Raw genomic sequence first — 14,846 nt, 5'->3', positions numbered from 1 at the left:
GCTGAGCTAAATCCCCAGCCCCAAAAGATCTATTACTATTAAACCAGTCTGCATAATCTTGAAGCAGTTGAAGCCCTCAAATATTTCAAGGATTTAATTCATAAATGTTTATCCCTATTATTGTCTCCTTCTGTTTCTTCAGCCAGAGTGAAGTCCTTCAGTGTATTTCCAAGACACAGGTCCATGTCACTAGTCCTTTCTCATACTGCACATTTACACGGTGGCCAGTCTGGTGATTTTAACCACTGGAAATAAAACTGCAAAACCAGAAATGAGCAGGCAAAGATTTGGAGCAGCAACAAAAACAGATGTCACACAACCCATGTATTATATTCTATATGAGATCATAAACCCACATTCAGGTATCTAGTCAGCATTCTTTTTTTTTTTTTTTTAAGTCAGCATTCTTGATCTAGCAAGCTTAGTTATATGGTTTTCATTTATAGCTTTCCTGCATTAAAGCAGAAAGCAGCTTAGAAATGGGGAGTCAGGACTTCAATAATGGCAGCTAACAACAAGGGAAAAGATAGCAAGGGAAAAGGGAAACATCACCTGGAAAAGTGCCACCATATGAGGTCATTCAGTGGAAGGACGAACTGAAGGCTCCATTCTTAGAAGTTCCTGAAAGCATTACTTAGTGCCTCACCAAAGTTCCTTGACTCATTAGGTTTCATTTACTCTGTTAATTGAGGCAGGATAGCATGTAAAGTGTTTTAGCGTATTCCCATTTGATATACTGTTTTAAAGCCAATCACTTTTTGTTATTGAGAAAAGTATGTTTCAGTTATCTGGAAAATTAATTGGTATGGAATATAACCCTAACCACTACTTTATTCCCAGCAATATTATTGTGCTGTAAGTACCTGGAACTTACATTAAACTCAGGGCATGTGCACTAAGTGTCTGTTTATTGACTTTGCAATCCCTTCTTCCTAGAGCACTAACTTTTTAGTTAATAGCACAAAATTAATAACAGTCAACAGGGCTGGGGATATAGCTCAGTGGCACGAGCGCCTGCCTGACAAGTGCAAAGTCCTGAGTTTGATTCCCTGTGCCAAAAGCAAAGCAAAACAAAACAAAACAAAACAAAACAAAACAAAACAAAACACAACAAACAAGAACAATCCACAGATTGTCAAGGCCAGGCCTGAATTACTATTTAGATTGGGCCTATGATGAATTTAGGAAACCCAGGTAATCATTCTGTGTCTCAGTTTCCCTTCCCATTGCAATGAAAAGACGATGCTTTTTTGTCTTTTTCTACATTTTGACAACATTGTGTGGCAAACATTAGAACACTAATGGCAGCACATTGAACTCCGGAAACAGATCCAGGTGGTGAGAATGGGAAGAAGGGAGGGCAGCAGGTAGCAGGTCAGGCAGGAGATAGGTGAAGATGGGGGAAGGGTTGCGTAGGTGAGTAGTAGAAGAGATTGAAAGTCAGACAGTTCAGGGAGGCCTCAGGTCAGGCAAGATGCCAAGTCAGGTGGTAAAGACAGATTAAGTGTTTTCCGAGTGTGGTAGTTCAGACAAGTCAGACAGGTGGCAGACTGAGATAAGGTGATAGAGATCAAGATAAATACAAGAAGACAGGGACAGGGATAGGGACAGGGACAGGGACAGGGACAGGAACATATAGTTTGGGAGAAGGAAAGAAAATTAGGAGCAAGCAAGGAAGTATTACATAAGGGAGGCAAGAGGAGTTCTTTAGGGTTAGTTTCATTCCCTAGAGATGACCTGAGCTCATTATTAGAGTGAATGTTTTTGGCATTTTGATTCTCCCCTTCTGAACTAGAACATAGTTGCACTGCCAACTTGACATATTTGTACTGGCTAACTTTAAAATATGCATTTTTCCTCATGAAATCTGAAGTTTTTTTTTTTTTTTAAGTGAGACGATGAAATCAAAAGCCTGAAAGTATATATGATGACCTTGTAAGACTTAATGGCAGGAAATGCACTTTCACCTCTCCGACTCCCTCTCTGAACAACCCTGATTAAGGGAGAGGGCAGGCAATGGACTCCTCCTGTACGTGAGGCACCAATATCCTCCTGGGTGTTAGGCACATTCCCAAACTTTTCTCCAGTCCCAGATCGCTCTTGAAAAGCCCTTCCCTTCTTTTCTGGCCCTAGAGATTCAACTTCTGTCCTTGTCCTGAAAATTGGCCCTGCCCTTTTCTGCACCCATCCTGTAGCCCTGGCAGTGGAGTAGCACAGAGGCTGTCAACTCTTTTCTTTGTTTCTGTACATGAAATTAGCGCTTTTTGTTCTACCGTTTTAAAGCTCTCATCCCAGAGATCCAGATGAAGTATCAAAAATAGCTAACACACTAATAGCATAATGCCATTAATAGCAATAATGTTTGTGTAGCTTAGGTTGGGAATGATTTCCTCACAGCAATTTCTTGGGGATCCTTCTCCCATGCAGTTTTCACAGGTTCTGTTTATCTCTACCAGAGCTTCCCCTCACCTCCTGATAGCACTGGCTCCCAGTGACCATGAAAGGTCAATGCTCTGAATTGATTCAGGACATTGAAGCAGCCACAACAGTACCACTAAAGACACAAAAGAGAACTGCTTCGGAAAGTGGCACAAATGACTGGATAAGTGTGTTTAAGGGGAGAGGGGAGTATTTGAAGGGGGATTAAGGGCAATGTCTCTTTAATTGTAATAAAATTTTAGAAATTTTAAACAGTCACTGTATCTTTCAGTCATACCACATATCAGAAAAGGGAAGCCGTTACAGTGGCCATTGCTGTCCATAGATAGGGAAGCATAAAATGTGAGAAAGGCATGGTAGTGCATACCTGGGACAACTAGAAGATGCCAAGGGATACAGGCCTGGGCATGTTTGAGAAAACCATCGGTTTCTGGTCCTGGTCTCTTAAGCTGGAGTTCATGCATAGTTTTCTCAATTTGGTTTGAGCATTCCTCTCATCCTTCCTCTTCAGTGCCTCTCCTTGCCCCCACCTTGGGACTTAGACTCTGGAGCAAAGTGCAACTTTTTTTTCTTAACTGAAGACTATTGACTACCAAGAAAAATTGAAAAAAACAAAAACAAAAACAAAAAAACCCCAAACAAACACCTTTTCTTTGGAGACATAAAAGGCATTTAACTTCTCTGCTTTTAAAGACTGAGACTGAAGCATAGGAACTCTAAGCAGATGTGGTGGCACATGCTTGTAATCCTTTGGGAGTCTGAGGCAGGAGGGTGATGAGTTTGAGGCCTGGAAACTTAGTGAAATGCTGTCTCAAAAAAAAAAAAATTAAAAAAGTATAGAGATGTGGCTCAGCAGTAGAGCACTTACGTGAGGCGTTGGGTACAATCCCTAGTACCATGGGAAGCGGGGGAGAACAGGAAGCACAAACTTTACTAAAGCTTTTATGTAATAAAGGAAAAGGATAGGCAGAGAAGAGAAAGAGACGTTAACAAGAAAGGAAATCAAGAAGGAAGTATCAAGAGAGGGAGAAGGGAGAACACATGAGGGAATGATAAAGAAATTATAGACCAGAGAATACTAGAGTGGGGGGCAGGGTGGTCAGCCCCGGAGAGGGGCTGAGGCAAACAGGCCAAAATTAAAGAGTGTATCAGAGGTCTAGATTCTAAATTTACAAAAACCTACCTCAAGTACTGTTAGTGGTGAAGTGTAGAAAGAATCCTCTGAGATCAGGAACGTGACTAGGATGGCTACTATCACCGCATCTAGTCAACTTCACACTGCAGTTTTAGCTGGTGAAGATCAGAAGAACAAATAGAATGAAAACTTGCTATTCTTACCCGATCTGTGTGCACAGAAAATCCCAAAGGAAATTCCAAAGAGACTTTAGCAAGGTCTCTGGACACAATACCAATGTACAAAAATCATTAGTATTTCTGCATATAATCACAAATAAAGAGAACCAGAAACGTATAAAATGATATTTTACACAAACAGAAAAAAAAACCCTTACCGTGCCTTTCTACCTCATTTTTCTCAAGTGTAAAATTAGGGCCACATTTACAAGAATAAAAATAATAATAGCAATAGTAAAGGCAGCTGGAGTTTATTGAGTATGTCTAGTATCCCGGAAAATACTCTAAATATTTACATGGATTCTTTCTTTTAACCTTCACAATAACCCTTTAATAGTTATTATGAGGAGTAAATGAGGTAGTATATGTAAAACACTTAGCAAATTGCCTTGTGCATAGCAAATTCTCAATAAATTTTAGCTATATAAAAATAATCACTATTTTAGGGAAACTCACAGACTCAGTTGTTAGTAGAACTAAACTGCTGTTCATTTGGCTTAAGATTTGTAGAATAAACACTCATATAGTATTGTTTTGAAATTTTAAGTAGCTCATTAATTCATTTATTCATCCAGGCACTGCTCTCAGGCCTAAGAACACAGTGGGTAAATAAAACAGACAAAAATCTATGCCCTGATGGAGTTTACAGTTTCAGAGGGGAAACAGAAATTAATCAAATGCTATCACAAACTATGCTGTGAGACTGGAAGTACAAATGCAAGGCATTATGGGAGCATAAAGCAGGCTGAGAGGACTGGCCTAGACTACAGAATGAAAGAAGGCTTTGTTGCAAAACTGGCAGTTGAGCCAAATTCTGAAGGATAAGTGGACCTGGGGGCAAGGGAAGGACATTGTTTCTCACACAGCAAGCCCTCTGTTTGGAGGGCGGGAGGGTTGCGAGAGGAGGGGGAGCCTGGCATGTTTTGGGAGCTGACAAAAGCGTCTGAGGGACTGGAGCTCAGAGAACTGGGAGAGGGTTGTCATAGGAGCTGTGGCTGCAGAGGAGGACAGGGAACAGGTCATGACGGGCTTGGGAGCCTGCTCAGCATTTTGGTACTCATTTTAGGGAGAGTGCAGTTTACTGCAGGGCTTTATGAATAGGAATGATGTGATCAGATGTGTTCTAAGTATTTCTGCACTGGGGGAGCCACTCCTGTTGTCCAGAGAGATACAAAAGAAGGTTAGGCCAAGCCACCATCAGCACAGAGAAGAATGAGCGGGTATATCTGAGAGGTGTTTATGGCAGAAATGATGGGGCCTGGCATTTGCTTGGTGAGGGAGGTGGGCGCCCCATTGATGCCTGCTTCCTAGGGTCTGACTTGCAGAACTGAGTGACTAGGAGTGACAGCCACTGAGATGAGGACAGTCTTTCTTCACCACGAAATAGCTTTGTTAACTTTATGTTGAAACTTGAGAATGTATTTTAAGTGTTTGTTTTCCTGAGGAAACCCAAATGTCTTACACATGAGGAAAGGAATGACAGATTTGGGACATTGATTTGAGGAACGTAGATATGCTTACTCCTAGTTTTCTCTTTGATTTACAAGTAGTTGAGTTATTATATGTTTAGGTTTTCTTTTAAAGGACAGGGTTAACATATTTATAAATTCATGAGGGTTACATTTAGACATTGGGCTTGGTGTCACATGGTCATAATTCCAACTACTCAGGAAGCCAAGGCAGGAGGATCACAAGTTTGAGCACAGCCTGGGTAACTTAACAAGGCCCTGAATTAAAAAACAAAACAAAAACATTTAGAACTACTGATAATCTCCTGCCCTCCCCTCTGTCAAGTGTTTTTTTAAATTTGAAAAACTGAATAGTTCAGTGCTGATGTCTGTGTCTTCAACTTCATTTCATTAACCTTTTAAGTCCTTCTTACATCACTAAGTAGTTAGATGTGGGAAAAGAACTTTTGGACTTGGAACATCATCACCTCATCCAGGGATTGTGCAGACTGGGTCATGTTAAGAGCTTCTCGGTTTGGGATGTCTTTGGCAGATACACCGACGCTAGAAAAGACCTACAGGTGTCGTATTTAAGGCCTTCATAAAGTGCTAGTGGTGATTGGAATTTATGAACAAGTCTATAAGAGGCCCTAGAGTTCACCCACTTTTCCCTGGCCTGGTTGGGACTCTCTGAGTCTTCCTCCTGTCAGAGAAGAAGCTCTGAGGGAGATCAGTTTGAGTCTTAACCTCCTGCCTCTTTTACATAGGAAAGGACTCCTTGAAAGGAATAGAGACTACTTGTAATATACAGTTGTGCCTCAGTTTATGAACTTCTTCTTTCCATGATTCTGGTAACAAACCAAATGGACGATGTTATGGTTGTCTGGATGTCCCCCCAAAGCTTCATGTGGTCGTGGGAGGTGGGCTTTGCTGAGGCAGCTGAATCTAGAATTTGTGATTGGTTCATTGTCTAGTGCTGGGATTGGCGATGTGAGTGCTACACCTGCCCTAGGGCAGGTAGCCTGCATACAATGTAAGGGAGGGAAAGAGGCTTGGTCCCTTGTTGCTTTTGGTATCTTTCACTGCCATGAATTGTTGCCCCTCTGTGATGCCATGGGGCCAGCTGATGGACTGAAACCTCCACAAACTGTGAGCTAAAGAAACCTTTCCTCCCATAATTTTGGGTGTCAGGTATTTTATCTAAGCAGTGAGAGAAAAGTAACTAAGATAAATGAAAACTGAATCAGAGTCCTACTGCTCAACTCTTTGCTTAAGGATAGGACTGGAGGCAGTAAATGTGGCTGAGAGTGTGTGTACATCTCAGGTCAAGTGGTAGGCTCTCTCCTTGCCTTTCTCTAGTGAACATGCATACACAAGTGTGCGTGCACACACTCACACACACCAGCATCCTCAGTTTGGGTCTCCCACTCTGGCATATCATAGCAGCTTCCTTGGTGTCAGGAATTGGAACAGGACTTGACTGAATTCCCAGCAGTAAGTAGACTCCAAAGCCGGAGCAGAATCTGAGTATTAAAGTTCTTGTGGGTGGGTCTCCTCTCTTTCTCTCACCATCCCCAGCTAACAGCCTGCTTCTACTCTTGTCTCTGCTCTTGTAGCATTCCACCTCAGTGAGCATCATGGGCTTTTCCAACTCTCTGGAGATGGAGTTGTCATCTACCAGGCTGGCAAGGACCCTAGAGCCACAGATCCAGAGCGTGAGCAGTCTGACAGCTAGCTCTCATCAGTCAGCGCCGAGTCTGCTGAGTGGTCCCCCACATACTGCGTCCAGCCTGACGAGTATTCAGACTCACACCATGCCCAGCCTGACAACCAGTCACCTACAGGCCATGCCAGGTCTTGTACGTGGCACATTCCAGTCCATGCCCAACCTGATGAGTGATTCCCCCCAAGCCATTACAACCTTAGCCGGTGAGCACTCTCAGGCTGGGTCCAACCTAATATCTGGTCACATGCAGGCTATGCCAAGTCTGGCGACTTGTCCTCTGCAGAGCATGCCCCCAGTTTCTGACATGCAGCTGGAAACTGGGTCCAGTTCCAGTCCTGGCTGTAGCAGAACTGCAGAGAACCTGTGCTCCAAGGATGGGGCTGATTCTTCTCTGGAGAATTCCCTATGTAAGGTAAGTCTTGGGAAAATGTCAGTCAACTTCCTGTGCTTATCACTGAGGAAAAGGTTAGCTGCCAAAGGCCTCATCCTGGCCTTAGCTTAATATCTCTAAACCACTGATGGCAAATGTGTTTGATTTCTTTGATTCTTATTGATCTTTTATTTTTGAAAGATGGAAAGTGAAGATTCCATTCACTTCACTGACCCAGTGGGACAACGCCCCACAGCCCCTGGTCTGGATGCTCCCAAGGACTTGGGTATTTCCTCAGAACTAGAGGAGCCAATTAATCTCTCTGTGAAAAAACCTCCAGTGGCACCAGTGGTCAGCACACCTACAGCTCTGCAGCAGTTTCGGAACCCAAAAGGTGAGATGCAAGTAAGCAGCTTGTCTTTGTGTTGACCAGACTTGAGCAGTGGACTCAGCTCTCGCAGGTGAGATAGAGGCCAGCAGACAGGCTCAAAGTCTGGGCATCCTTGCTTCTAAGGCTAAGTGCATGTCTCACCTCTGGAACTGACTGCTGCTGTTCTGTTTTCCTCACTATGGCCAGGTCTGATCCGTGTTGCTTCCTGGTCACACTCCCCATGCAAAGAGTCCTGTTGTATGTAGGGAGAGACAAGACCTCACCTCTAGAGGGCTAGCCTGAGAAAAATATTATAGGCAAAAAGCATGTCTAACATTGGAATCAGGAAGATCTACGTTACACCACAATTTTGTATTTTTATATGACCCTAGGTGAGATAACCTCCCTGAGATGGTTTCTTTCTATGTCAGTAAGACTACTTAGACTGACTTCCAAGGCTGCTGGGACAAGTAACTAGTTAAATCACTTAACCACTTATTTGTAGTAGCAAGAATTTTCTGTGTATCCACACAAATAATGTCGATTTGTGTTGTGCTTCAGAGTAAATGGAATTTGGACCATTGGAACTTGGCTCTGATATTCTTCTCAGCTATCTATACCCATTCTCAAATCAAACTAGGCTAAGGTTTGCTTCTTCTGTGGGAGGTGGGGACCAGCTGGGAGGTTAGAAGTTGGATAACTATTGATTATTGGGGACCTTTTTAGTTCAGGATTTGATGTATGCTTAATTTGTAATCATCAGCCTATTTTGTATATATTTAATAAATGAACACAAAAGAAACAATTTTTATCCTTTTTTTCTTTCATACTGACTGAGGAACCACTGTAATATTGTTGGCTTTTATTACGCATAATAATATAATCCTATTTTTTTATGCAGTTAAATTATATTTTTTGGACTCTGCCCATATAAAATGCTAGGACAGTGCCTGGTGCTGTACAGGTGCAAAATAACTGCTAGTTCCTCCTTTTTCCCCACCACTGCTCCCTGCCCATCCTTATAGACGGGGCTGTGCACAGGAGGCCTCCCTGGAGCTTTGGTCCGCAGAGTGGGAGCTGGAATCCCAGCACTTGGATGAAAAGGCTTAGACTGCACAGAGTGACTTCTCAGAGCAGACAGCACTAGCGCACTGGGAACAAGTGATTTCTGTGTGCATTTTGAAGATGAGAAGCTGACCCCTCAGTGCCTGACCCAACACGCACCTGTGAGCAGCCTCTGAGTGTTAGCTGTGCTCATATTTTATAAAAAGGTGGCCTTCCTCCCCTCTCAGGAAGGAGACCTGTGATAGAATTGCCACCACTATGAATGATTCCAGTGTAGGTAACGATTGTGTGACAGGTGTATGGGCAAAGGCATGAAGAACAGACATGAGTGGAAGGTACAGGTGACCAGGTGTGTTGTCACAAATGCATGCCACAGGAATTTATTTGTTTTTTTTTTTTTTGTTTCAGAGTATGAAAAATTTGAGCAAGAAGCCCTAAAACTGGATAGAAAGGAAGACCAGGGCATCAGGTAAGAGACTCGGCAACCCCCGCTTCTCATCCCTAATTTCATACCCTATGAGGTTGGCACAAGTAAACATCCTTGATGACTTACCCAGAGTTTCTTTACTAAATTTCTTTTAAGCTTGTGCTTAGGAAGCCATTCCCTCCAGGGCAGGGCTGGGGTCTTAACTAGAAGCAGAACTTTGCCTGTACCTGTCTTCTTCAGCCCCAGGCCTTCCAGAGGGTCATATGGTTGGCTGTCTGAGATGCCCTTGCTCCTGCATGGTGAGGGATACACTCTGTGTGCCGTTCCAACACTTCAGGAGCCCCCCTTTTTAAGCAAGGACTGAATCAAAGGGCTTCCTAGTATCTGTCAGGACCTGGCCAGGCATCGCTGGTGGACCTATATAGGGTCAAATTGAGATCTTGAGTAGTTATCCAACTGTAGGACCCTAGATGAGCCTTTTTTTAGGGTTGGACCCACTGGGGGCTCCCCCAGGATCCAGAGTATCTCTCTTATCACAGGACCTTCAGTAGTGAGCCCAAGATCCCCTACGTGCGACTGGAACGACTCAAGATCTGTGCTGCCTCCTCCGGAGAGATGCCTGTGTTCAAGCTGAAACCCCAGAAGAATGATCAGGATGGGAGCTTCTTGCTGGTCATTGAGTGTGGCACTGAGACCTCCAGCATGACCATTAAGGTACCTCTTTGCTTGGCCTTGGCCTTGAACTTTGGTCTGGCGAGGAGCTTTCCCTGTCTCTCTGCTAGTGACAGAATTCTGGCTTTAGGGCTTCTCCTGAATGAGCGGGTGATAGCTTGGCTAGACTTTTGTCCTCACTGCCAGGGGCCTATGGGATGCTCAGCATGAGTGATCTGGGCCAGGTGGAGTTGTCTGGCTTGTGATCCTGGGTGAGTGTTTCTCGTAGTAAGTGCTCAGGGCCTGCCACTCCCCGACCACGCATCCTTCAAGCGCTTGTCACTACTGTGCCCTGACTGCTCAGACTCATCTCTTCCCTAAGGTCAGCCAGGATAATGTGCCTGATGCCATCCAGGCCCCAGGTCTGGGGGGAAGAAAGGTCACTGTCACTTCTCTGGCTGGGCAGCGGCCACCAGAGACGGAAGGCACAGCTCCTGAAGAGCACAAACTCATTCCTCGAACTCCTGGAGCCAAGAAAGGTCCCCCAGTCCCGATAGAGAATGAGGACTTCTGTGCTGTGTGCCTCAATGGTGGGGAGCTGCTGTGCTGCGATCGCTGCCCCAAAGTGTTCCACCTCTCCTGCCATGTTCCAGCCCTGCTCAGCTTTCCAGGGTGAGTCATGCCCGTCCAGGGTGGGCATCTGGCTAGAAGGGTTAGATTATTACTTCAAGCCATGTCCACAGAGCCCCAGGGTGGGGTTACTCCCCTCCTCTGGGCCTGTGTGAAGTGTGGGTCTGTGAGGTATGGGGCCCCACAGCTGTGTGCCTTCTGGAAATTTGGTTTGCTCCCCTTTTTCCTCTGTTCTCAGCTTCTTCCTGTGCACAGGTTTGTCCCAGTGCCCCTGCATTAGGCTCTCCTTCCCTTTTGGGATTCATTAAATCCTGAATTACTGTATTTCTTTTAAGCTTGTGGCTAGGAAGCCATTCCCTCCAGGGCAGGGCAGGAACGCAGTTTCCCATGCCGTGGCCCCCAGTGCCTGTGTTGAGGCAGAGGGACAGGGAAGGTGCTCTGGGCAATGCGCTCAAGCTAACGTGGCCTCACTCACCCATGCAGGGGAGAGTGGGTGTGTACCTTGTGCCGCAGCCTGATGCAACCTGAGATGGAGTACGACTGTGAGAATGCCCGCTACAGCCAGCCTGGAGTGCGGGCACCTCCTGGCCTGAGCATACGTGACCAGAAGGTATGGAGAGGTCTCTAGACATAAGCTTTTCTTTCTGGGGCAGCTCCATCTGTCCAGAGCAGCTGAGAGGCCTTTCTGTGGCTGTCTTCTGGGCTGTGCCAGATGACTTGTCCCATGGGAGCTGTGATTTTCCTTCTTCTAGCAATTCTCTGGCCTGGGACCCTGCACTGTGCCTTAGTGTAGCGGCTGATACCCTGTGGGACCGGGTCAGGAAGTTATCAACTACGTTTAAACCATGTTTAGTTCTTATTGAGGGATGGGGTGCGATCAGGGGACCAAAATACACTGTTGCCAATTCTGATTTCTGCAGAAGTGTGAGAAGCTGGTACTGTCCTTGTGCTGTAATAGCCTCAGCCTGCCCTTCCACGAACCTGTCAGCCCTCTGGTAAGGAAAGCCTCACTCTTTCTGCCTACTACTGTCTTAACTGCTCAGAGAGCCTAGGCCAGTGATGGCAAACCTTTTAGAGCTTTCAGTGATACAGACATCCCACTGTGTCACGTGTGCTATAGGTTCACCACCACTGGGCTAGGCCGTGGGGCAGGATCATAGTGGTACCTGGGGTGGGCTCAGGGAATAGCTGCTGGAGGTAGTGAGAGTATTAATTTGTGGGTGGTCCAAGGGACCTCTCTAGCCTCCTGTTTTCTCCACCACAGCTGCTGCACCAAACCTGACCTGTCGAATGGCACATCCTCTTTTCTCTTTTTAAAATTTTTTTTTAAAGAGAAAAGAACAAAAACAAAATTAAAAAAACAAAGACAAAACCAAAACAACACAAAAACTATAAAAACAATACGGAATTTGAACACAAGATGATAGAAAATTAACCCTGGTTGTTGTATTACTTATTGTTATCTTCAAACTAGTTGCTCAGATTACCAGATATAGGAATGCAAGACTGACCAAACAATTAAACATTAATTGTTCCTTCCAATAAACCAATAAAAATTAGTAGCACAATTATCTTAGCTATCTTGTGTGTTTATATATATATAGTTCCCTCCCTTTTTTCTTTCTTCTTTCCCTCATCCCAGTTGTTCTTTCCTATTAAGCAATTTCTTTCACTTTCACAATATCTATTGTACCTTTCAGTTTTATTTACTCTTTCAGGTTCTTACACTAGGAAGACAGTACTGTGTATATACCCATGGGTCTGATTTATTTCACTTATGAGTGTGGTCTCTAGTTGCATCCATTTACCTATAAAAGCCTCTTTTCCCTTTCTCTTTGTCATCTTACTCCATATTTTTATTTCTGCTCTTCCTCACCCTTCTCTTTCTTCTGTTCTTTCACTTATATTCCAACTCATCTTCTGTTTCTCCTCCCTTCTTACTTATACCTACATGTTTTTTTCTCTTCCTCTTTTTTCTCTGCCCCTTCTCTCTTCACCCAAGGCCCGGCATTATTACCAGATTATCAAAAGGCCCATGGACCTGTCAATCATCCGAAGGAAGCTGCAGAAGAAGGACCCAGCTCACTATACCACCCCCGAGGAGGTGGTGTCAGATGTGCGCCTCATGTTCTGGAACTGTGCTAAGTTCAATTATGTATGTCTTACCTATTTTCCCTCCCTCTCATTTTCCTCCCAGTGACCTAAGACTATCATGGTTGGATCGGAGTGAGGGTGAAGGTGGGGAATCAGGATTGGTCCTGGGGTTCCAGGAGGACCTGGGAACAAAGTCCTAGGGCCCACTGTGGTGAATATTTAATTTACAGGCCCTTTCCCACACTCAGACCTCATCGTAGTCTTGGGAAGGTATGGAGACACATGTGGCTGGCCACCTGTAGGTATTTATCTAAATCACTTCTACTTTAAGAGCTGCTACCAAACATGTTACCTAGAGCTCTAGGAGAACATGCCAAGTTCTAGACATCCCAGGATGAGATCCTAGGATGGTCCAGCCAGGCTTTGTGGCTTCTGTGTAGCTTTTGAGGGAAGGGCCTGGAAGAGAGGGGCTGATAGAAACAGACCAGACAAAGTGTTTTCCTCCTCATCAGCCTGACTCGGAGGTCGCAGAGGCTGGCCGCTGCCTGGAGGTGTTCTTTGAGGGCTGGTTGAAGGAGATCTACCCAGAGAAACGGTTTGCCCAGCCAAGGCTGGAGGACTCAGACTCCGAGGAGTTGTCTAACGAGAGTGGATGTTCCACCCCTCAGGGCTTCCCATGGCCCCCCTACATGCAGGAAGGCATCCAGCCCAAGAGAAGGCGACGACACATGGTAATGAATTGCTACAAGCTGGCAGACAGGAGGGTGGTGATTGGGCGGGTGAGGGGCACCTGAAAAGCATGTGTAGGGCAGCCTAATGTGAAGCTCCTTGGGTGGCACGAGGGATAGTGGTGACAATGAACGCTCATGTCTAACCCCTTAGCCTCTGGGGAAAGCCAGGCAGGGCTCACCAGCTCATTACCAAGGAGGCTTGGAATTCAGAGAGGTAACCTGTCCGTGTAACCTGTCTAGGGTCATCCAGCGAATTAGCAGTAGCAGTAGGGTGAGGAAGCAAGTGTCATAGGTCCCATTTGGAGTAGTTACTGACACTGATTGTTATGTTCATAAGAAGAGACACACCTTCTTAGTATGTCATAGTGCCTGATCTCTACCTGGATTTGAGGAAGACAAGATATTTTTAGCCTCTTGGTGTAGGGAAGGGAGGAGAAATATTACTTGTAGTAAAGAAAACTCCTGTGGTCTCATCTGTGTGGACCTGAACCATCAGTTCCATGCTATTAAATCACAGTGAAATGTATTGCCTGCTTACTATGTGCTAAGGTCTGACCAACCATTCCCAATTATTTATGATACTTAGCACACTTAGCACACAATGTTTAGTAGCTTCTGTGAGTTTTGCTGTTGGATTTTTGGGGTAGAATAAAACACTTTGACTTTGGAAAATCCCAGTCTCAACACCGGCCTTTTCATGTTAATAAATCCTACCTTTGCCTGTTCTAATTCCAAATATATGTATGTGTTTTCTTTTAGGAAAATGAAAAAGCAAAGAGAATGTCTTTCCGCTTGGCAAACAGCATCTCACAGGTGTGAGAGCTGGAAGGAGACTGAGCGCTCTGGTGGCTGGTGTCCTGCCCCGTTGACCATTCCTCCCCATCCTTCAACTTATTCTCTTCAGAATGTGGATGTGAGATGAGTCTTGTCAAGCTGTGCAGTGCTCTTCCTTGCCATTTACATCTACAGCATTTATTTGGGAGCCACAGTGCATCCTCTGCAGACAAGATTTCAGTAATAAACAGGAAAGAGGGAGGTCTTCCTTATTGCCAGAGTAATCATGTTATAGGACCATGCCTGGTCAGGCTCTGGAGGACCTAACTTTCTTGGTGAATTCTGCTGCTGAAGAAGGCAGACCTTTCTCAGCTTTTACTGGCCAGGGTTCAGGAGCAGTATATGTATCTGAACTCCTCCTGGCTCCAAAGTTGGTAAAAGAAGGGAGTGAGGTTTGGACATATGGTAGACCTGTGCTCCCTGGCCCAGCACAGCCAAAGACTGTCACTGTTTACCCTTGCTTGTCCTGTTGGGACGGAATGCCTGCCCAGGCAGAGTAATGGAGGCTTCTAGAGGCCGTAGGTCTCAACTGGTGCCTATTTGGTTCTAACGGTTTCCAGGGTATTTGTTTTTCATAGTTCCTTTCCTGAGGGTAGCTCAGGTGACTACCGTGAAAGTCCTCTGGATGGGATGGCATTCTTGCCTGAGCTGGGAGGCTGTGCAGAGTGCACTCATATCTTGTGGCTCAGATTTCACTTACACTAAGAT

The 14,846-nt window shown here is 45.0% G+C and overlaps 1 protein-coding gene across 6 annotated transcripts in view; it reads left to right on the top strand.

Moving 5' to 3' along the window:
* Trim66 (tripartite motif containing 66) overlaps positions 1-14,342 on the top strand; it is a 53,744-nt gene extending 39,402 nt beyond the window's left edge. For 4 of the 6 annotated variants that reach the window (XM_005380224.2, XM_013511883.1, XM_013511881.1 and 1 more), the window contains 10 exons: positions 6,857-7,378; positions 7,538-7,730; positions 9,180-9,240; positions 9,738-9,912; positions 10,232-10,521; positions 10,963-11,089; positions 11,400-11,474; positions 12,482-12,634; positions 13,086-13,304; positions 14,064-14,342. In XM_005380224.2, coding sequence (XP_005380281.1) covers positions 6,857-7,378; positions 7,538-7,730; positions 9,180-9,240; positions 9,738-9,912; positions 10,232-10,521; positions 10,963-11,089; positions 11,400-11,474; positions 12,482-12,634; positions 13,086-13,304; positions 14,064-14,123 — 1,875 coding nt within the window. In that variant the 3' untranslated portion in view covers positions 14,124-14,342. The remainder of the gene's footprint in view (positions 1-6,856; positions 7,379-7,537; positions 7,731-9,179; positions 9,241-9,737; positions 9,913-10,231; positions 10,522-10,962; positions 11,090-11,399; positions 11,475-12,481; positions 12,635-13,085; positions 13,305-14,063) is intronic. The other 2 variants (XM_013511885.1, XM_013511884.1) reach the window with 2 other exon arrangements.
* Positions 14,343-14,846: the final 504 nt, after the last annotated feature.

Source organism: Chinchilla lanigera, unplaced genomic scaffold (genome assembly GCF_000276665.1).
Source record: "Chinchilla lanigera isolate Chin_1 unplaced genomic scaffold, ChiLan1.0 scaffold00013, whole genome shotgun sequence".
Taxonomy (NCBI): Eukaryota; Metazoa; Chordata; class Mammalia; order Rodentia; family Chinchillidae; genus Chinchilla; species Chinchilla lanigera.
Note: the sequence above shows the minus strand (reverse complement) of the source record. Positions and strands in the feature narration are given on the sequence as shown.